This window comes from Dasypus novemcinctus, chromosome 16 (genome assembly GCF_030445035.2).
Source record: "Dasypus novemcinctus isolate mDasNov1 chromosome 16, mDasNov1.1.hap2, whole genome shotgun sequence".
NCBI lineage: Eukaryota > Metazoa > Chordata > Mammalia > Cingulata > Dasypodidae > Dasypus > Dasypus novemcinctus.
This window is the reverse complement of record NC_080688.1, coordinates 24,412,030-24,435,270: the sequence shown is the minus strand read 5'-3', so window position 1 is coordinate 24,435,270 and position 23,241 is coordinate 24,412,030. Positions and strand designations below refer to the sequence as shown.

The 23,241-nt window shown below is 41.6% G+C and overlaps 1 protein-coding gene across 1 annotated transcript in view; it reads right to left on the bottom strand.

The window, feature by feature from the left end:
• Positions 1 to 23,241, bottom strand: part of PIEZO2 (piezo type mechanosensitive ion channel component 2) — a 504,324-nt gene that overhangs the window by 14,257 nt on the left and 466,826 nt on the right. Inside the window, exons 42-49 of the mRNA XM_071208436.1 lie at positions 22,383 to 22,635; positions 21,304 to 21,436; positions 20,039 to 20,186; positions 19,741 to 19,955; positions 10,150 to 10,308; positions 8,612 to 8,759; positions 784 to 972; positions 329 to 421 (exon numbers count right to left, since the gene is read on the bottom strand). Coding sequence (XP_071064537.1) covers positions 329 to 421; positions 784 to 972; positions 8,612 to 8,759; positions 10,150 to 10,308; positions 19,741 to 19,955; positions 20,039 to 20,186; positions 21,304 to 21,436; positions 22,383 to 22,635 — 1,338 coding nt within the window. The remainder of the gene's footprint in view (positions 1 to 328; positions 422 to 783; positions 973 to 8,611; positions 8,760 to 10,149; positions 10,309 to 19,740; positions 19,956 to 20,038; positions 20,187 to 21,303; positions 21,437 to 22,382; positions 22,636 to 23,241) is intronic.

Here is a 23,241-nt window from a genome sequence, read left to right as displayed (position 1 = left end):
AGTTTTTCTGTTTTTTTAATTACTTGTATGAGGTAGATCTCCAAAGTAGACCTACTGGTCAAAGGGATCAATAGCTGTTAAGCTTGTGCTAAAATGTTCTGAATTAAAATTACATTGATTCACACGTTAAGTCTAAGAATATAGAAATAACCTCTGAGATTATCAAAGTGGCCAGTGGCAGGAATATGTTGTATATAACTGAGATTCCCTTCAAAATCTTCACTCCCACAACCACCCAGCCATGGAAAAGTATCAAGTATCATGACCACTGATCAGCTCGCCGAGATGAGAGGTCTTCAATAGAGATCAGCTTCATGCATTTACTTACAGTGTCTTTAGAAAAACCATTCATAAAAGCTTGAAACTTTGACTGGTTCATGACTTTCAACTGGCTTTGTTGGGCACTCATTGTGAAAATGGGCTGCAAAAAAAAGGTACATAATATTGTCAACATTGTCAACCTTTCTTGTAGCATCCCACGTTAAAAGTATGTCCACTGATTATCCTCATGGTAATTGGCCTAAAAGATCTCGATTTAAAGTAATTAACTCCTGTGCTCAAAAATAGAGCAAAACTATTCTTCCACTGTCTTCTGCACCTCATTTAATTGGTCATATCTTTGTTAAAAAGTTGAAACTTAGGTAGAACAATTGTATGTGCAAAATGTAACTAAACATCCTGTAGACTGTCATCAAAGAGAGAGTTAGGTAAAGTGTCAGCAGTGGGTGAAATCCACAGAGGGTACACATTGAGTCTGAGGATGAGTCTGCCATCGTGCCTCACCTGATACCCTCCCAGGGTGACGGTGACGGAGACATCCAGGGGCTGGTTGATAACCCCCGCAACGGATTTGATCAATGACATGAAGAGAAGAGGAAACCAGACGATGCAAATCAGCAGGACAATAATCATGCCTCCCATGCCATACTTGACCACTTTCTTCTTTTTCTGTCCCCGGGGCTGAGGATACCTCTGCAAAAGAAGAGTTCCAATGAGGCTCACTGCTGAGCATTAGGTGTCCCAGGGAGAAGCAGGGTAAATGGAAGAGGTGCTCATGAGGTGTCTGGGGACCTGGATCTAGTCCTGACTCAAATTGGCTCTCACTCTGAAATGGGGATAGCAAACATGCCCCTATCTCAGAATGAAGTGAGCTAGTGAGTGTGAAAGTGAAAGTGCTTTGCAAACTGTGAGCGGTCCTACCACATTGAAGGTGGTGGCCGTGGTGGGACCAACACTACCTGAATGGCATCTCAAAATTGTTCTGTGGGTTCTATGGATTGAATTGTTTCCTCCCAAAAATATAAGTTAAAGTTCTCATCCACAGTACCTCAGAATGTGACTTATTTGGAAATAGGGTCATTATAGATGGAATTAGTTAAGATGAGGTTCTACTGGAGTAGGGGGAGTCCCTAATGTGCTTATAGGAGGAGAAGATTCACAGAGTCAGAGAAGATGCCAAGAGACAATGGAGGCAGGGACTGAGCTATCCCCCAACCCAAGTAATGCCAAGGATTGCTGGCCAAAACCAGGAGAAAGGCTTAACAGATTCTCCCCTATGGGCTTCAGAGGGGGCATGGCCCCATCAATGCCTTGATTTCAGACTTCTGGCTTCCAGGACCATGAGACAAGAAATTTCTGCTTTTATGCCACCCAGTTTGTGGTACTTTGTATCAGTAGTCCTAGGAAACTAAGGCTGGGTTTTGTTGGTCATGAACCTCTGTCCCAGTGGGTCAACTATTCTGGTTTCAAAGGATCATGCAGGAGACAGCCGTATGACTTTACATTTCTGAATTTTCAAAATCTGTCCAGTTCAATGGACTCTTCTCCACTTTGGAAGACACTATTTACTATTTTTAATTTCATTTATGATTCAAGTTGTCAAAGATAATGGTGTTTGAGACATAAAATAAGATTTTTATGATGGGTAGAACCATCGATAGGCTCCAGCAGATCAGCTTAGACCCTGGTTTGGGTGCTGTGTTTGTGGGTCAGCAGCCATGGGTAGAGACTTGCCCTGTCACCACAACCAGTGGGCTGGTGTCTTGAAGAGGATCCATAAAGTGATGTGCTAAGAGACTATGGGCAAGGTGGCAGGAGTCAGCTTCAGTCTCTGGTATTAAAAAGCTTTGCTTTAGTGTTGCTCCTCTGCATATCTTTTCCTTCATGGATAACCCTTCAGTTCATGCTACATTTATAACATAAGGGATGTTCCTACTCTCTAACTCAATATTATGACTTCTCTTTAGTCTCAAACTCCTTCAGGAAGGATTAGCTCATTGTGGTAGGTAAGTAGAATAAGCTAAATTCTACCTGTAGGCACTAAGCCACAGTGTACAAACCAGGATAGAGGCCTGGGAGCCAGTGGGGATGTCTCTGGGAAACTTTAGGGACTCTGTGACAATGGCTTCAAAAGCCTTGGCCATCAGTGACTGCCCATGTGGTCCTGGAAACTAAGAATGTGAGCTTGACTGAATGGTGGATCTCATGAGTAAGGAGAGTGTGATTTATCAGTGCATGCAAGAGAAATACTTCTCAATGATGCAGCACTGTGGAAATTGTATGGAGTTGAGTAGAGGTGGATTTTGGGCTCTCTGCACTGCAATTTGATACTGTTGAGGATAATTTTCTATTTTGAAAGGAAAAATTAAAGTCTGACATTTGAAATAAAAATCCATATATATTGGCACTTGTGTGTACTACATGTGTATACACACAAACATATGGTTTTGCTTTTCCAATATTTTCTCAGGGAGGCAAATTTAGACCATTTTGCCACTCATCCTGCTGCCCCTACAGCACTCTGACATCAAATAATGAAGAAATGTGTGGGCTAAAGGAGGTTTATTCAACGTCTGCCAAGAGCATTTTGGTCTCTTCTGCCTGAAATGGGACCATATTTGCCTCTCCTGCATGCTAGGTCTCTTTGAGGCTCTCATCTTGAAGGATCCACAACTATTTCCTTCTGGTCTTTTCACTCATCCACTCACTTGTCATGCATTTCACAGGGAGAAGAGGGAAAATAGTCTTTTGACCTCCCTTTAATTTTTAGATGACTTTCCCCCTTGCTTTTCAAAGTGATCGTCAAATTCTTGTGCTGGGTACCTCCACCATCCCTTTGTTACTTTAAGTAACTCAACTTTTCACCCTCTTTATCAGTTGGCTATTGATGTGGGTTTGCATCTCCAATCAGATCCCTAAAGTTTTGGGAGAAGTGGCTGCAAAGAAATCATAGTCAAATATTAATAGGAGTGCAGGCTTATGCCAGCAGTGTGCCTTTCCAGAAATTGTTCTTGCTTTCTCAAGATATTCAAAAGTCAACAGAAACATAATCTTCATTTGGAATCATTCCTCAAGAAAAGTGTCTTTGAACAGGGAGCTTTATAGTAGGCAAGGGATGGTCAATTGAAAGGTTTAAATCTCTGGTGAGATACAGTAGTAACTCATGCCAGTAACTTTGACGCCGACTTACACACACCTGGATTTCTCAGGAAGGCTTACCTCACCATGAATGATTTAAAAAGGCTAGTATTAAATAGTCATTAACCTAGCATAAAGTGCAAATATGCATTAAAAGAAGGGTGAGACATTAAAATAAGGCTTTTTATTTCCTGAAAATAAAGTAAAAAGGTAAGTGTACATCTTTTGCCTGGCAGGAATGCTTAGTCTTCTCATTCAGAATGACCCTGTCCTTCATGGGAAAGAAGGACCCTGGAGTGACTGCCTCAGAGATAGGAATGCTGTCACCTCTTGGCTCAAAGACACTGGAAAGCATGAGTTGATGAATGGGGTAGCTGCGGCTTATTTCATGAAGGTGGTTCTAGGTCCAAGAGGGCAGAACTATGGCAATGAAAGCAGGCAAGGCTGGGTTCGTTCAGAACATGGTTCTCCAAGGCCACCCTTCTTTCTCAGCCAGGTGACCTAGTATTTCCAGTCAGGTCTCTGGGGTGCTTTGGAGCCCATAATGTCATCTCTCAGCTTACTCTCAGCAGACAACCTCATCTGTGTGATGGAGAGATGGGTCATCAAGCATGACTTATTATTATTATTTTTTCTCTTTTTTAAAAAAAATGTTGCATTAAAAAATATGAGGGAAGCGGACTTGGCCCAATGGATAGGGCATCCACCTACCATATGGGAGGTCCATGGTTTAAACCCCGGGCCTCCTCGACCTGTGTGGGGCTGGCCCATGTGCAGTGCTGATGCATGCAAGGAGTGCCGTGCCACGCAGGGGTGTCCCCCACGTAGGGGAGCCCCACGCCAAGGAGAGCACCCCGTAAGGAGAGCCGCCCAGAGTGAAAGAAAGTGCAGCCTGTGAAGAATACACAGCGAATGGACACAGAGAGCAGACACTGGGCGGGGGGGAAGGGGGAAGGGAGAGAAATAAATAATAAAAAAATCTTAAAAAAAAAAAAATGAGGTCCCCATATACCCCAGGCATGACTTTTACTGTCCATCTTTATTTCTCCATTGTTCTTCAGGACAGCCCTCTCTCTTTGCTACTATGAACTTATTCTCAAGCATGCCTCTCATCCTACACTCCCCAGACCCCCATTCAGACTTTCTCCTGTGGCTCTGCTACCAGAACTTTTACTTTTTTCTTTTCTACTGGGCCTTTCTTTACTATCTACAAAGCAGTTCAGATCCTCTGCATTCTGAAATTATCCTCTTGATTTTTCCCTCTCACTTTTTCAAAGATTTATTTTATTAATTTATTTCTCCCCAACACCTCATTGTTTGTACTTGCTGTGTGCTGTGTCTTTGGGAGGCACTGGGAACTGAACCCAGGACCTCCGAAGTAGGAGGGAGGCACCTAATGCTTGAGCCACCTCTGTTCCCTGCTTTGCTGTGTCTCTCATTATGCTTTTTTCTTCTTGTGTCTCTTGTTAAGTCATCTTGTTGTGTCAGCTTGCTGCACCTGCCCATCACGTCATGTTCCCTGTCTTGCTCATTTTCTTCAGGAGGCACTAGGAACTTCTGCTCCCTTCTTTGTTGTATCTCTCATTATGTTTTTCTTCTTGTGTCTCTTGTGGCATCATTTTGTTGTGTCAGCTTTCCATACCTGTCTGTCATGCCAGCTCACTGTCTTTATGAGGTACCAGGAATGAACCACAGACCTCCCATGTGGTAGGCTTGAGTTCAATTGCCTGAGGCACATGCGCGTCCCTGTATTTCTCTTGAACGAATTCTTACACTCTCCTTTCCCTTGCTTATTCTTGGTTCCTCCAAAATATTTCCTCCCCACCTGCCACTAAACACCCTGCAGTCTGGCCTCATTATGGTTTGGAAACTGGTCTTTCCAAGGTCACCAGTGACCTAATGAAAATAAGCTCCAATGCCTATGCTTGGTGTTCATAGATGTCAAACTCTGCATCTTGGGCATGCAGAGAATGCCCTAAATTTATTTCCTTTCTCTAGGTCTAAAAAGGTGGGAAGAATGAATAAATGGGGATAGAAGGATAGTATAGAGGTTATACTAGGCAAAATTGTAGCTTACAACCCAGACAGACAGGGCAGGATAGGTAAGAGAGATTGAATTGTGTACCCTGATTTAGACATGTTCTTAACCTTAATCTACATTCTTGTGCATGTAAATCCACTGGTAACTAGGAGCCTTTGAAGAGGTTATTTGAGGTCGACTAACTGAAGGGTGGACTGAAATCCATATTGCTGGAGGCAGTAGAAAGAGAAGAAACTGAAGCCAGAAGTTGGAGAAGGCCCACAGAAGGACACAGACAGTCAGTGGAAACTGGGAGAGCCTTCACAAGGAGAGAGGTTGCCATGTGATGGGAGGCGGAAATGCAAGTCAAGGAACCCCAGGGATGGCAGCAAGCCAGCACCAGAAACCTACAGATTCCACAGAAAAGCAAGCCCTGCCAATACCTACATTTTGGACTTCCAGACTGTGAGATGATAAATTCCTGTTGTTAAGCCAACCCATTGTGTGGTATTTGTCACAGCAGTCTGGAAAACTAAGGTAGCAAGTGAATCTGTTGAAGGCAGCCACAGATGGGACAAAGGGTATGGTGGTGATGCATGCTTGTTGAAATCATCCTTAATTTTATTTTATTTTTAAAAAGCCTCAATTTTATCAACATATACAGTGAGTGCCTAGACTTACAGTATTAAGATAAGCCTAAGGCACATGGTGATGAACAATCTAAGAGAATGACTGATCTTGTCATCACAGAGTTTATAATAATGAAAATTAAAGAGAGAATGGATTCTCCATTGTTTAGATACTAGATGGGTTAAGAGCACGGGGATTCTGGGGCTCAGAGGGAAAGATGTGATCCAAACTCAGGGAGTCAGGGCCGGCCCACTGAGCAAGTTGAGGGCTGGGGCTTGGGAAGGAGTTAGACAAATGAGGAGTTGGGGCAGGATGTTTCTGACAGCAAGAAGAGTATGTGTAAAACCTTACCTGGGGCAAACAGACTTTAAATAAGGCCCTAGGACAAGGATTGGGGTGAAGGGTTCAGGGACAAACACAGAAAGGAAGATGCTCTCCTCTTCCTTCACACAGCTTAGATACTTCCACAGACTCTCAGCTCATTACAGACATTTCCCCTCATCTCCCTGACTGAGTCAATTTCCCCAGTGATATGCCTCTGAGTATCATGCATCTCTCTTTCAAAGCATTTTCCATCTATTGCATTTATTTGTGTGATCATTTCATGAACATCTGTTTTCTCCAACTGTCCCTTCAGTTCCACGGAGGAGGGGATCATTGTGTATTTGGATCACTGCTCTATTTGTCATGCTCAGCAGAACTCCTGGCACAGCACAGAGGAGATGCTTACTAAATGTCTGTGGTAAACTGAGAAAAAAAAAAGGCCTCAAATTTGTCTCATTCCTGATACATGACCCTTTGCAACATGGCTTTGCCAATTATCTCATTGATTTCTCCACTTCCTTGAATCTAGGCTGGACCCTAAATTTGCTTTGACCAATAATGTGTTGGAAGTAATGGGGTGGGAACTTTGCACCTAGGCCCATCATATTTTGCAGCTTTCCTCCCCGGTCATTTGAGAATGTGTTGGCAGCATCTGAAGAAGCCTGGGCTTGTCTCCCTGAGGACGAGAATGTGCATGGGGCCAAAAGTCCCAGCCAAGAGCCAGACCTGACTTGGATGTTTAAGTGAGACCCTCTAACAACATCTAGCCCCCACTGGGGTACCAGATGACCCTGGCCACAGGAGTAACCCAGGCAAGACCAGCAGAAGAACTGTCCAGGGGAGCCTAGTCCAAATTCCTGACCCTTAGAATTTTGAGCAAATAAAATGGTTGTTATTTTTAAACCACTAGTTTTGAGGTGGTTTATATGAGCAGTAGATAACTGATGTGATACCTGCTGGATGAATGACTCTAGGAGCTGCAGGTAGACCTTGGGTTTTTAGTGTAGGTGCTTCATGATGTAAATTCTCCTCTGTGAGATCTTTTCAATGTGTACTTGGACCCTTCTTGGCCATCCCTTCCTGAGGCAGCCAATTCTGAGGTGGGGTAGCTTTGTTAGAAAGTTCTTTATAGTCCATGGAAACCTACTGGACCTTTCACCTGTTTGTCTTAATTCTGTTTTCTTGAGTCTCACAAATGAATTCTAATGTGTCCTCTGCCAACATTTCAAATGGTAGGAATTCGGATTTTGTCTCCCCCCATTCTTTCCTTCTTGAGACCCCCAAATTCTTGGTCTTTCCTATGAGTCCTCATAGGCCATGACTTCTGGATCTTTTGGTCCTGATTGCTATCCTTGACTTCCCTTTGGTAGAGTGTCTTCCATATTCTGACATTATATAAACTCTCCTGATCAGAATCTGCCAGCTTGTGGACTCTTTAAGAGTCAGACAAGTCAATATGATTTTTATTGTCCTGCCAACTTCCAGCTCTTTCATTTCCACAAACCTCATAAACCCAGAGGCCACAGTATAAGGAGCTCCAAGACTGTAAAGCCGAAATTGCCAGGGGAAACTGCAGAACTTAATAGAAATGATATGGACTAGAGGGCACTTTTCCAAAGAGGGTAATATTGAGATGAGATATTCCATGTCACCTCAGCTGTTTGTTGGGTATTTCTACTGCTATTTTGCATCAGGCATCTCTTTCTTATATTAAACTTAGAAAATTCAATAAATGATAGTAATTCTGTCCATATTTAAACCTTAACATTCAACCTAGCAGAATAAGTGAATTGGCATTTCAGTTTCCTTTGCACAAAAGGGTCAAACTGTCTCTCTTCAGAGTGAATGAGAAGGTAAGCATGAAATCAAGTCACCTGACCCTACTTTTCCCTACCATACCACATTCTCCCCTGCTCCCTAATGGGCCATTTAAGAGTTGTTGGGTCATAATATAATGTATCATTGCATCTCTTTAAAATAACTATACAATTGCCAAAAGAAGGAAACATCTGGATACAATTCTGACAAAGGCAGCAGTAATTCTAAAATCTCTGACTCCAATGATTGAAAATCAATGGGGCATTTATAGGTCCTGATTGTTTTTGCTCTCTGCCTGTATTTGTTTGGCCACAAAACTTGCAGAACTTCATATTCATCTTATAAGCAGCCTGTATCTAAGAGAAACAAACAGGGGTAGAGATACTTTTATTGGATTCTTACTTTTTCCGATTCCCGCCAGCACTTCAGGATGAATATGTGAGCATAAATATCCTCCACACAAATCCAGCTGGAGAGGCTCAGGGTTGTGTCCGTCCATACCCAATCCATCACAGCCCTCAGTTCAGTCAAGAAAGGGACAAGGCGGAACCTGAGGGAACCATAGTTTCTGTGAGACAGTTGGGGTGGGGGACCCCACCATCTGCTTGACCCAAGGAGGTCATGTAATTCCTTAGTTTTTTAACCCTCGTGATTAATGACAAATTCCCTAGATGACCTACAGTAAAATTAAACTGGAAACAACTGCTGTTCATTATAAGTCTAATATATGGATTTGTATTTTCTGTTTCTTTTTGCCTTCAATGATCTTAAACTGGGATTTCTCCTTCAAATAAGTTTTAAGATAAATTAGTTTCTTTCACATTTATTTGTTGATGTTATGAGATTCAATTACTGAAAATGATTTCACTTAGGCAGGGCTATGTCTGTGTTGAAGATTGAGTTAGGAAAGTCTGTACACTTGGTCAGTAAAAGATGAGGGCAGATAAAAGAAGTTGACTTGAGTAAGAGATAGCCTTGGGAGGCGGGTATAGTAGATCCAAAGCCTGATAGACTCACTAGATTGAAATGTGGCTCCATAGCCAGTGCCATTTCAGTTGGAATGGTTTGGCCTGGGCTCCTGTAGAGATCCTATAGGAGAACATCCATTGTTCCTTGACTCACACAGCTTCTCCCAGGCTTGAGAACCTGGGCTAGTCTCCTGGCTCCCTTAGTCATTTGGGTTACTCAGAACCTCCTCCCTGGCTACCTCAGATCTGTTGAATGAAAACTTATCCAAACCCTGGAAACAATATCATGTCTAGTTTCAGGTAGCACCAAGTGAAACACTCCTCAACTCCTGAGAGTTCAGAGCATCTGGTGCCCTCTTCCACAACTTGATCTCAGGACTGGAGCCGTGAAGGACCAGACGAGCTACTGGCTCTCTTGTCTTAGAAGTCTTGTCTTAGACTATGTGAGCTGAGAGGATATGCCACTGCTGAAATCATTGCGTAGAAGAATGAATAGTCTTTAAGGCGCTCACTTACTACCGGAAGTGAGCAAGTCCCACAGCATTCAGTTTGGAATGATGTGGAAGAGAGGCCACTCTTGAGTGGATGAAATGTTTTTACACACAGTATGAGCAGACATTTTAGAATAGTGTGGACTCCAAATGTTCTGTTTCATTGTGACCAAAAGTATACTGGTGCTTAAGTATGATGCATCTCCATTTTTTTTGTTCTAAAATATTACCACAGTAATTGTTCAGGATGCTAAAATAGAAAAGTAAACCATGTGGATGATTCTAGAACGTCCTGGCCAACCATGTGGCAACTATGCACAGACAGGTGCTCAAAGAAGCACATTTATTTATTTGCTAGACTCTATAAATAGAGTTACACAATGACTTAAATGGTTGTCTTCCAGCATGTTTCCTCTTCCAATTACTTTATCTTTCGATGGCCATACTCCCCTCTCTAAGTGGAAATATGGATTATACTCACCCTTGAAACAAGAAGAGGTTGACATAATTATAGCTCTTTGTGAGGAAGTTCCCAAGCACTCGAGTTGGGTAGCCACAACGGATTTGGTAGGCAGATAATCCGAAGTAAACACACTTCACAAAGTACCAAAGCTGAGCAACTAGGTTCTGACTGAATTTCCTAAAAATTTAGAACACAGAAAAGTGAAGGAATGGAACATGCTTCCTGGTACAAAATAACATCAGGTTAGGAATGGAAAAAAAAAAAAAAAAAGCCCAATTGTCCCTCTGGCACTTAAAAGTCAATTTTAAGGAATTCTCTCTATATGTACTTGATCACGTCAAAACAGTAAGTAAGAAAACCTAATAATTGAAAAGGAAATTCCTGTAAATGGTGCCTCCAATGCACTAGGGCATAATTCAGGTTTTTAGGCCATAATTAAAATAAATTATTTTAAGTTAATTTCTTAATAACTACTTTCTCATAACAGGAATCCTGCAGCTACCACAGAATGTCTGAACTAAAGCTCAAAAGGACCTATAATTTGAAATATGTAGGGGAAAGAATACTTAAAAGTGAGCTTCAATTGTTTTGCTATGTATCTATGAAAACAGGTAATAGACTGAGATACTTTCAAAACACCTGAATTTTGGTTCTATTCATTTTCTAGCTTTGGAACTTTGAAAATGTCACCATTTCTGAAGACATCAATGTCTTTATTTGAAAATTCTCCCTAGTTCTGAAAATCTTTGCCTTCTATTTTTTTTAATGTTATCCTCAAGGCTACAGGTGGGAGTCTTTGTCCCAGGTGAATAGTAAGTGAGTAGACCCATACTGCTGTACAGTTCATGAATACTAGAATAAGTTTGAGCAAGAATTAGTGGAACTGAATTCTATACTCAAAAAAATGTAAAATATATTTCCAAAGAATGATGAACTCTAGGGACATTTTTTAACTTTGGATAAATGCAGCAAGTCTTTTAAATCTGGTCAGTATGAACAATAATAATTTAAAAAAGGAAACAAAAAATAAGATGCTTTGAGTTGGCAAGACTTTAGGCTAATCTTCCCGTGCTTAAAATTAAGAGCACGAACTTAAAGGTTTTTATACAACCAACATCACTACTTTTTGTGTTTTGGACATGATGTCTTATTAAAATTTAATTTTTAAATTCGAAACCATGTTTAGTTTCTTTTAACTGAAAATAGGCAATTTCAGTTGACAGGCTCTAAGAAGAAACCAGGAATGCATAGGCTATGCATCCTGTCGGGCCTGGTTGGAGGCAGGGCAGGGAAGGCCCATCGTCTTAGTCTTCCTCCACCAATGCGCTGCGCGTCTTAACACGAGATCCTTTCCTAGAACCCGTAGCATCACCACGGAGCTCTCAACAACTAGAGATCTCAAAAATATTCCTTGATCTAGACATTTGAGAATATTGAAGGTGAACACATCTTGCTAAAACTTATTAATTTCCCTCAATACTGCTAACCTTTCACCTGAATATGAACCAGTATGAATGGTGATTTTAAGGGGATAATCAACTCATATGAAATAGGTATTTATTCCCCAAAACAATGTTTAGACTCCTGGAGGACTACTCTGTTCCACTCCAGTTGCCTTTAGGAGAGACTTTTAAAAGACAAGATGAGCCTATCTTTAACCGTCCCTGTCAGGGCAATTAGAGGGAATCATATTTCTTAGTTTAATAAAAATTCATGGGGATTTGAAAAGGAAAAAAAGTAGCAAATTAATCCCCTGACCTACTAATGAATATGCCCTTCGTAAGTTGATGTACTCTTGAGTTTCGTTTCCTCATGCTAAAGAGAGAGAAATGCACCCAAGTTTCTTCTTTACTGTGAAGGTTATGGGAATGAAATACCATCTATAAGCTGCCCTGCACAGTTCCTGCCACAGTCTGGATGCTCATTAATTGTCCTCTTTTCCTATATCATCAAACAAAATTCAGAAACAAAAATCACAGAGGAACTCATGATTTTTAAAACAAGGAATTCCGTTTTTTTCCCCTAAGTTTTACAGAGGTATAATTGTGTCCTATAAAAGGCACAAAATCTAAAACTTGTTGCATTTTGATGAGTTTTGATCTATGTATAGAACTGAAAAACCATCAAAGACAATCAAGATAATGAAATATCCAGCCCCCCCCCCTCCCCGCACCCCTTCAAAGCTTTCTAATGCCCTTTTGTAACCCTTTCTCCCTTTCCTATTGCATATCCCAGGCAATCACTGATTGCACTGCCACTTCAGAGTAGCTGGAATTTTCCAGAATTTTATATAAATGGAACCATGCAGTACTCTTTTTGTCTTCTTAATTCAGCATAATTATTTTAAGATTTATCTATCTTGTTGCATGCATCAATAGTCCTGTCTTGTTTACTGCTGAGTAGTATTCCATTGCATGGATATACCAAGATTTGTTCACCTGTCAATGTACATTTGGCTTGTTTCCAGTTATTGGCCTTTACATATAAAGCTTCTATGAACATTCATATACAAATCTTTGAATGGACATATGCTTACATTTCTTTTACATAAGAATGGTATTGCCAGATTAAATGTTAGGCAAATATTTAACCTTTTATGAAATTTCCAAACTGTTTCCAAAAGATGTGCCATTTTAGATTCTCTCCATCACTGAGAGGTCTAGTTGCTCTATATCTTTATCAACAATTGGAATGGTCATTTCAAAAAATTGTATCCAGTTTAATGGATGCACAGAGGTATCTCACTGTGATTTCAATAGGTATTGGATTTTGTCAAGTGCTTTTACTGTATCTATTGAGATGATCAAAAGTAGGTGTCAGCCAATAAATACTTTTGAATAAATGAATGAATCATAAATAGTAAGTGATCCCGAAAAAGGGCTATACTTCATGGTTAATTACTCCTGGAAACAAAAGGACCTAAAATCTGCAATGCTCATGTCTTAGTCAGGAGATTTTGTCAGTGTGGGAATGTACTACCTTAAATAAAATTCCTAGTCAATCCTATCATCTCATTAAATGGCTTCAGGCTTGTTTTGTGGCCTATTTATCCTAGTAAAGCCATAGGATCTATAACAGAAGATCTGTAACAGAAGATCTCCTACTTAATGAACCTAAGGCATTACTGGGTTGCATGTAAAAATGCAGATTCTGGGACCCACCCTTAGTAGGGACTCAGTTTCAGGACGGTGAAGTAAACCTGGGTTTTAATTTTTTTTGTCAGGCATTCTAAATCATTCAGGAATACAGAAAAATATTGAGGATCATTTATAATTGAGGTAACTTTTTAAGGATAAAATATTTTTTTCTTTATGTGTTGTGGCTCCAAATATAAAAGTCTCATATAAATAATTGTCAAAGTATGAAGAGCTTCAAAGCATTTTTTTGAAGATAATTTCCTTAATCTTGAAAACCATAATCCCTTACAAGACAGCTACAGGTTAATATTCTACATATTTATAGTAAGCTGGCCTTTTGTGAAAGTGCTTGACATACGGAATGTGCTCAATAAGTATATGTGGAATCTCAATTTGTATATTACTACCCATATGTCTCTATGTGTCTTTGGTCAACAGAAGAGTATATTGGTATTTCATGACCTGATCAGTTAATTTAACCATATCTGATCATGATCCAACCTTTGACAAATTATCAATAAAAGTATCAGTTGCTGTACAGATAGCCCATATTAAATCCTATCCATTCCCTTTCCCTTTCCAGGAACATTAGCAAGAACATCAGGAAAGCACTCTCCATAGAACTGCATTTGGATTCTACAGATAATTGATATGAAAACTGGATGGGGAAGAAGTCTATCGCTGTCAAAATTAGAGCCAAAGTCATTGTCAGCTGTGTTGCCTAATTTCTCTCATAAAAGGATCAATTCATGCTTGGCCCATTAAAAAAATAAACCTTTTTACCCTACTCCTTGGAATAAGTAATAGTCAGGTCTACAATGCCTAAGGGATCATGTTGGATCTAATTGGGGACATTAAGGCTGTCCTATACTGAAAAACTTCTTTGGTGGTCTCTACATATTTTATGGGTCCCAGAGGCTAGCATCACGCCTCACTTATCTCTCTCCCACAGGCATCTACAGCCACAATGCTTTTACACTGAAGACAACCCCTGACTACTTATTGAATAAATAATGTGCATGTACACAGAAAGAGCCATCTATCAGATTAATTATTCAAGATATTGGAGTTTCTTGATGTTCAGTATTATGACTGGTACCTACAATTTCCCTCCGTATAGCTTAAGATGCCTAACTGATTGCTTCCTTTATTCTTTCCTTGTTTCAAAAAGAATTTGTCCAACTATGCCTATGAACATGTTTGCTCTTTGCACAATAATGAACTAAATATTCAGGAACAATATTTGAAGGAGGAAAAATCAATTTTGGACGTTAGCAAGTAAAGGCAGAGAAATGATATGACAAGAAATTTATGTTATGGGTCCCTGTTATGCTGGCAATGAAGACAGAAGGTTCATCAATCTTAATATGTCTTGAATTAACTATTCAAAAATAGAGAGTAACCTGTTGTGCTAGGAATGACCAGTAGGTGAGGCTCCAAGGGGAGATGCAAAGAGACAGAAATGATCTCTGTGTCCCTACTTCTAGTGCTTTCTCTAGTGCCTTGAACCTTGGGGAGCTCATTGTGTGGCCTTCTGACATGGACAGTGGCCATGCTTTACTCACTTGGTACTGTACTCCTTTTGTCTGGCATAGTGCTCTGGACATAGGCAGTGCTTCATAAACATAAAAATGAATTGAATATGCCAGATTTTACAACACAAAGAAGCTTCATTCAATCATCAACATCATCAATCATCAACAAGCACTTCATTCAATCATCAACAAGCACTTAATATTTACTATAAGTTACATATGGATTTCCCAAACTCTCTGATGAAGGATCAGTTGTTTCATTGTTTTATTTATTTACTTACTTTAAAATTTCTCATCTATAGCAACCAATACTTTAGTAAAATATAATAAACACGTATGACTAAAAAAATAAAAGAGGAACTGGAAATAAGGACACAAACCGATGTAGGCACACCAATGTTAACAGTGGCATTATTCACTATTGCCAAAAGTTGGAATCAATTCAAATGCCCATCAACAGATGAATGGATAAACAATATGTGGTATACACATACAATGAAATACTACTCAGCTGTAAGAAGGAACACAGTACTAATGCATGGGATAACATAGATGAATCTTGAGGACCTTATGTTGTGTGAAGCAAGACAGGCATTGAAGGACAAATACTACATGAACTCCCTGCTATGAATTAAGCAAATCAAGCTGTCTCAGAGAGTTAGAGATTGGGCAATAGACTTACAGGAAATTGCACGGTGGGTGGGGAGAGGAAGGTTGTGAGCTGATGCCTACATGGGCAAAATCTATGATAAAATGGAGGTAAGTAGTTGTGCAGCGAAGGGATAAGACAGGGGCATAGGGATGCTCTTGGGTGGGGCTTTGCAGGCTTGAGGGGGGCTAGGGTTGGGAGGATGGTCAGTGGCCCATGGAATTGGGGGGAGGGTTTGGAGGGAGCAGGTGAACACAGGAGATTGTCAGGTATGTGGTTGAAACTATAATGTTGAGAAAACTCTATAGAAAATAGAATAAGGAAGGGTTACTTGTTTAAGGTGTTTGACGGGTGGCATCTGGCACAGGGTGCACCAGGGGCAGGCTTCTAGGGAGTGTGTGAGTGATCATCTTGTCATAGAGTATTACATCATCATACAGCGAGTGGGAAGGTGTTGAACCCCCACCTTGGGGAGGCCTGACACTCTCAAACAGAAGGAAGTGTGTCTCTCGAGAGCATGGGTGGCTCCCAACTGGGAAGGACAGACTAGTGTGTCAAGCCCTCAGCATTGTTGCAAGTGTCTATGAATTTGGTCTTTCAAGCAGTGAAACTTGGTTGTCACTGTGGGCCCCAAGGGGAGGGGGAGAGGGGAATAGAACAGATGGAAGAAAGGGTAAACTGGAGGGCAATGCAAGTGTTCTACAAGATCATGAAACGATGGAGCTAGGCTATGCTAAATTTTACCAAAAATTTATAAATGTGTATAGTCTAAAATGTAAACCATAATGTAAATCATAATGTAACTAAAAATTTAGAAAAGTATACAGTCTAAAATATAAACCATAATGTAAACCATAATGGAACCATGGGTAGTAGCTATGTTTCAATATCTGTACATCAGCTGTAACAAATATAGCATCCACTGCTGGGAAGGGAAGGCGAAGGGGAAAAAGCGTTTGATGTTGGATGTATGGGAGTCCCCTATATTGTATGTGTGACTTTATTGTGATGTAAAACCTTTTTGAAGGCAAAATTAAAGGTTAAAAAAAAAAAGATGTAGACACTGTGGAAGGAATGGAAGAGATTGCATTGCCACTGTACATATAGGGCAACACCTATTACAGTGATGAAAGTCAAAACATCAAAAATGAAGTTTTATGATATTTTTCATTTTTTAATATCCTAATTTACTTCTTACTTTATTTTAGTTCTCTTAAATTAGTATGCATTCTATTTCTAATCTTTAAACCTATCATTACTATTTCATTTTCTTACTAATTGAATTTGGCAATATATTAGGTTTCTTTTTTAAAGAAGTTTCAGATCACAGAGGAGTTCAACTATGGCAGGGGAGGAGCACTGGTGTAGGGTGTCATTGATGGGGGACACATTGTTGGGAGGGAGTTCTCCAGGGCATGTATATAGGGTATATAAAAATGTTCAGATATTTATTGGGCATTGTCATAGTAGGTACATGACAACTGAGGGAGTACTGAGTTCCTACCTGGGGGAGCTCTGTCACATTCCCCAATGGAACAGCAACAATCCCCCAAATGCAAGGGCAAAGACCAGTGAAGAAGGATGGTCCAATGATGAGTCCTTGATACTGATGACTATACTTATGAGCCTGTGTGTTTGAAATTTCAACTAGGCCTAGTGTTGCAGGGTGCCTAGGAGTTACCTCCTGAGAGCCCCCATGTTGCTCAAATGTGGCCATGCACTAAGCCAAACTCAGCATGTAAATGCATTACCTTCCCCCCAGCATGGGACATGACTCCCGGGGATGAGCCTCCCTGGTACTGAGGGATTACTACCAATCACCAGCTGGTGATGTGACTAGAAAAAGGCCTTGAATAAAAGAGGGAAATGATAAAGACAAATGAGTTTATATGGCTAAGAGACTTCGAAATGAGTTGGGTGGTCATCAGAGGGGTTGCCTTACACACATTTCAGCAGGATCACAGAGACAGCCAAAGTAGATGCAACCCCAAGTACTGGTGCTCCTGGGCTATGGAGACACACAGGTTCTACAGTTATAGCAAATGGCTCTGGAGTTCAGTGCCTTGCCAGTGGGCCTTACTTGGGAATTTGTGCTCCTGAGTGATGGAGTTGGACTCAGATGTGACCTGTTTACACATGTATCTTCTGTCACTTTTACTGAAAGTGTGGTTGGTGCTGGGGTTGGTGTATGCTCAAGAGACTTGAATCTCTGGATTGTCCATGTGCCAGCTGGGCTCCGAGCCTTAGCAGAGTTGCAACACCTACTCTCTGGTTCACTGAACTTACCCATGTCAGCTAACAGGGAGGTGAGGATGGTCAACCACCACACCAGGAAAACTAGTGTGTCTACAACTGCAAGCAGGAGAATCACATCCATCAGTCAAGTGGGATCTAAATCCTCTCTCAATTTAGAAGTGGAGTGGATATCAGCATCCCAGGGTCCACCAGATGGAGGAATAAAATATGGATTACAGTGGACTTACAGGTATTCTACTATGGAACTATTGTGACTCTAGCAATGGAAGAAGAAGTATCATTGATGTGGACACAGTGGCCATGGGAGTTGTTGAGGGCAGGGAGAAGGAAGAAGAGGTGTGATATGGGGGCATTTTCGGGACTTGGAGTTGTCCTAAATGATATTGCATGGACAGATGGAGGACACTATATATCCTGCCATAACCCACTGAATGGACTGGGGGAGAGTGTAGACTACAATGTAAGCTATAATCCATGAAGTTTAGCAGTGCTCCAAAATGTATTCACCACATGAAATGAATGTGCCACAATGATGAAAGAAGTTGTTGATGTGGGAGAAGTGGGTGTGTGTGTGAGGTATATGGGAACGAACCTTGTATATTTTTAATGTAATGTTGGTACATGCATCTTTTTAAAAAAACACAATTAAAAATTTGGTATAAAAAAAATAAAGGGAGCAGATGTGGCTCAAGTAGTTGAGTGGCCACCTCCCACACGGTAGACCCTAGGTTCAGTTCCCAGGGCCTTCTAAAAAAACAAAACAAAACAAACAACAAGCCAAACAAATGATAAAACCAACTCAGGGCAGCCCATGTGGCTCAGTGGTTGAGTGCTGGCTTCCCACTTATTAGGTCCTGGGTTCAATCCCTGGCCCCTCAAAAATAAATAAATAAACAAACAAATAAATAAGTAAATAAAAAAGAAAGACAGAAGCATAAGATTTAATCTCATTTTTAAATTATTAGATTCCAAAGATTCATTCAATTACTTTGTCAAATTTCTATAAATATTTCTAAAGTCTCTCAATTTCTGAATTTATTTCATCACAGATAGGTAACAGACATGATGTGAGTTCTCCTATTCCAAGAAAGCATGATTTCCCATTTATAGCAATACACTTTGCTTTTATTTTCTAGATGGATTCATTCATTTGTTCATGCAGTAAGCACTAAGTAGGTCGCAAGTACTGTTTTGGATGGAATTGTGGGGTGGAGAGACTTCCTAGAAGAAGTGACATCTGCCTGGAGATATAAGAATGATGAGGGCAAGTACCATGGGATGGAGGAGGGGGAGAAAGAGGGGAGGAGCAAGTTTGATCAAAGAGCATAAGGGGCTTTGATCCCGGGAGGGCAGAGCACTCGTGGAGAAGGAGGTGTTAGCATGCCCATCCAGGCCATGGGGGGAAAGACACACCACCTGCAAGGTCCTGACCAGCCCTTTTCCTATCAACGATTAGGTTGCTCTTTTTAAAAATCCCTCCCTGCCAAGAGCAGGAGCTGCCCTAGCTGGAAGGTCTTTTGGACATGCTTACCCTGCCTCATGCTCAGCACCTTGCTGGGTGCTTTCCAAACATCCTCTCAACCATCCTATGTGGCAGAAAGAAATATCTCCACCGTTTCTTCTACTACTTAAACAATGTCAAGCTTTTTTGTCCCTCTTTCCTGTGACCTGGCTTCTCATCCTCCTAAAAATGCTCCTAGGACTTCAGTGCTTCAGTGATCTCTCTACATACAAAGGTTTAGAGACAGATACAACTAGGGTGTTTCTGCTTTTGGATCTTAAAGGCTATCATCTCTCTCATTCTCAAAGCTCTATTGCTCTGCCTCCATTTCATATATATATAAATATATATATACTTTTTGTTAGGCAATCAATTCACCCTTTGCATTCACATTGGATTTAATATTGAGTAAAACCTTTAGCCTTCCCCACTGTGCTGAGCTACCAAGCCCCCACCACAGCTTGGCCATCTGCTGCACCTATGCAGACCTGGCAATGACCTTGTTCAATGCTCCAGCTCCGCAGCTCTCACCTCTCGGTCACGCCAGGCAAGATGAAGAACATCCAGAAGTGAATCCCAAACACAAGAATCACCTGGAAGATGACCTTCCCCAGGACTGTCTTCCTGAGGTATAGGGCTCGATCCACCACCATGGTCCCAAACTGAATGAGTACCATGACCAGGAAGGGCCCTGGGACCTGGTCTTCTGAGAGTGACGAGGTGATGTCGGCTGCCGCCGAGTGTTTCTGGGGAGAGACCACACAGTAAGTGCCCAGGAGGAGCATCCTATAAGCGAGGGAGTGGGTGGTGGCCACGGCCCCCAACCTACCCCAAAGGCCCAAAAGCCAAAGACGATGATGATGAAGTCAACGGTGTCAGCCAGGAACATGAGCACATAGACGTCGGTCACGGCACTGTAGTCAGGGTGGATGAGGTTGTAGAAGAATTGCCTGATGGGCACGTAGATTTGCAGGGCCCTGTAAGATAGACCCCCCCCGCCCATGTGTTTCAGGAAGGGAGGGATGGGAAGAGTGGCGTGTGATGGGCTACAAGGAGCAGATTTCCTCCTAGCCCTCCTAACCTGAAAGTGCGTGAATGTTAACTGCCCAGGCAGCACCAGTGGCCTATTTGGGGGTGATGCCCCAAAGCTCTTTTCCTGCCCAAAGCACAATCTAGAGGTAGAGAGCCCTGAAAATCAGATACCTGGGTTTTGTGACCTGAGTCAAGGACCTGTGAGAACTTGGGCAAGTGACTTTATGCTCTGTGTTTTAGTTTCCTCTTTGTAAAACTGGGTGATCCTAATTCCTGACTCAGGATCAGGGGGAGAACTACAGGTGAGAGTTCACGTGAAATGCTTAGACTTGAGAGAGCACGTGACCTGGGTGCTTCATAAATGTCAGGACCACCCTCCCCTGTGTGTGTTCGGTGTCAATTGCAGTTGCTTGCTTTGTCGGAGGCATTGGAATTCCATCTCACAGTCTGTTGTTGCCACATCTTCCCATCCACCTCTTCCCTGCTTTCCCTGCGCTCGAGGCCATGCTTGGTGTGGACGGCTGTCCTGGTGTCTCAGGGCCTGGTCCTCCTGTGGCTGGACCCAGGAGTTACAGCCCAGTCCCAGCTCCTGGATCTGCTGCCCTTCTGTGCTCTGACTGCTTGGAGGAACCTATGCATGGTGCTGGGTGCCAGCCCTTCGATGATGGACAGATGCCTTCCCCCTTGGTGCCCCCGTATTCCCTCTCTAGGATGAGCATCCGTCCAAAGGCCTGCCTGGTGCCATGTTACTCTCTGTCTGGGAATAAACCCAATAATACCTGCAAACGCAGGCTGAGAGCTCTTGAAAATACTTATATTTATCCTATTTAAATAAAAAAGGTGTTTTTGCAAATGCAATCGGTATAAAACCAATCACGGTTAATGAAAAAATACTTAAAAAAAAACCAATGTGATCGCGGGCCATTTTTTTCCTGCCATAAGATGACCTTTATCATATGAGAAGTCACCTCCCAGTCCCAGCTCACGTTTATGTGAAATAACTGATATCAGTATTCCGGCCCTAAAATAAAACACACAACCCAAATATTTTCATTTACTCACTTTTTAATGGTGAATGCTTTAGCTTTAATTAAATGTTCTTGAAGCTTTTCCATGTAAAGTTCCCTTTTGCTTTTGTGCTTAATACTCAAAACACTGCTTCCTTTTTGACTGCTGTTTCGGGTACTTGTGCTGCCTAGACATAAAAAAAGACCAAAAGATACTGTGAGGAACAGGCTTTGTTAACATAAACATCACAGAAGCAGCCAGAGCCCACGTGGCATCTGGAGTGAGGGATGTGCATACATTGGTGCCATTAAGAATGGTTCCTGAGTAATCTGTAATCAATGTCTGATTTGGAATCCATGGTCTCAAGTGTACCTCCACAGCAAGACAGATCTGTGGGTTTTATATCTCTTTGTGGTTCTTACTGGGTTTTCCCAGATTGTGATGCAATCTTTGTCCCAGGAAGAGAGGAAATGGAAGAAGAGTTTTTATTGTGCTAAGCTGGATCCTGGGTGGTGGGTTTTCCAAGTTGCATCTGTGATCCAAACCTCTTTAATATCCTGACTTCTCTAATTGTAAAATGTATATGACATGATCTGGCTGTGTCTGTCTCAAAGGGAAGTTCTGAAGATGGAGGCACGCCCAATGCTTAGGAAGCTTCAGACTTGAGGACGCTGGATACAAAAATACAAATATTCAAATTGTGACCTATTTTAAAGCATATCTGCTTTCTGATTGTACTTGCTGACAACTAAGAAATTAATTAATCACTATTTTAGGAAATAAGTAGATATTTTGGCCCAAAGTTCCTTTTGATTAACTTTAAACACATTTCAAAATAAGTGGTGAATCACATCCAGTAGAATCTCTGGGTATGATTTAGAAATATTTGTGGAACCAGCACTTGCTAGGTGAGGAATCAGACATTTTGAACAATAAGGAGATGGCCCAGGTCACACAGCCAAGGTAGGATTTGAACTCAGTCTGCCAGATTTGAAAGATTCTTCTTTTAATATCAAAATATCTGTCTCCTTGAGAGCACCCCAACACAACCCTCCTTGTCCAAACTCAATGGCAACAGAACAAAAAGACAATTTGGGGGTTCCCAAGCCCAGGGATATGATGGGAATGGGTACCTCTCCTGGACCTATTTGAAGAGAAGCTGGACCTATGGGAGATCTGTGAGTTGCTGCTGGAGCTTTTCCGTCGGATGGCCGTCTGCTGTTCTGGAAAGTGCACATGGACAGACTCAACTGAGGCTGCCAGGTTGATGGACTTCAGGGAGTCTGAGGAATCTCTCCTGCCATGACTCAGGGAAAGCTCATCGTCAGAATCATCCTTGTCTGTGCCATGTTCAACAATGTCATCTTCATCCCATAGGCCATGACACTAAGAGAGGATGGAAAGGGGCAGTTCAGGCTCAGCTGTGGGGAGGAAAATTGGCATCTAATCAAACACATCTCTTGCGAAATTAGTGGAGATGTGTAAGGCATTCTAGGAACATTTATAATCTAGAACTTTTATAATCTAGAACTCCCTGGAGAGTGGAGAGGGGTGGGTGTAGATGATGAGTTGGGCTAATTAATTGGGATAGAGACAGCAAATGTTTGGTGGACGGAGCAATGATGAAATGAAGCTACTGGACTTATTCTTTGAGCGAAGTGCATTCCACAGCAACATCTCGTTTTATTTTTCCCAACTTTATTTATTATTATTTTTTGTCTTTTTAAAAAATGTTACATTAAAAAAAAAATGAGGTCCCCATATACTCCCCACCCTCCTCACCCCACTCCCCCACTAACAACAACCTCCTACATCATCATGGGACATTCATTGCACTTGGGGAATACATCTCTGAGCACTGCTGCACCACATGGTCAATGGTCCACATCATAACCCACACTCTCCCACAGTCCACCCAGTAGGCCATGGATGGATGTCCAGTAACTGTTCCTGCAGTACCACCCAGGACAACTCCAAGTCCTGAAAATGCCC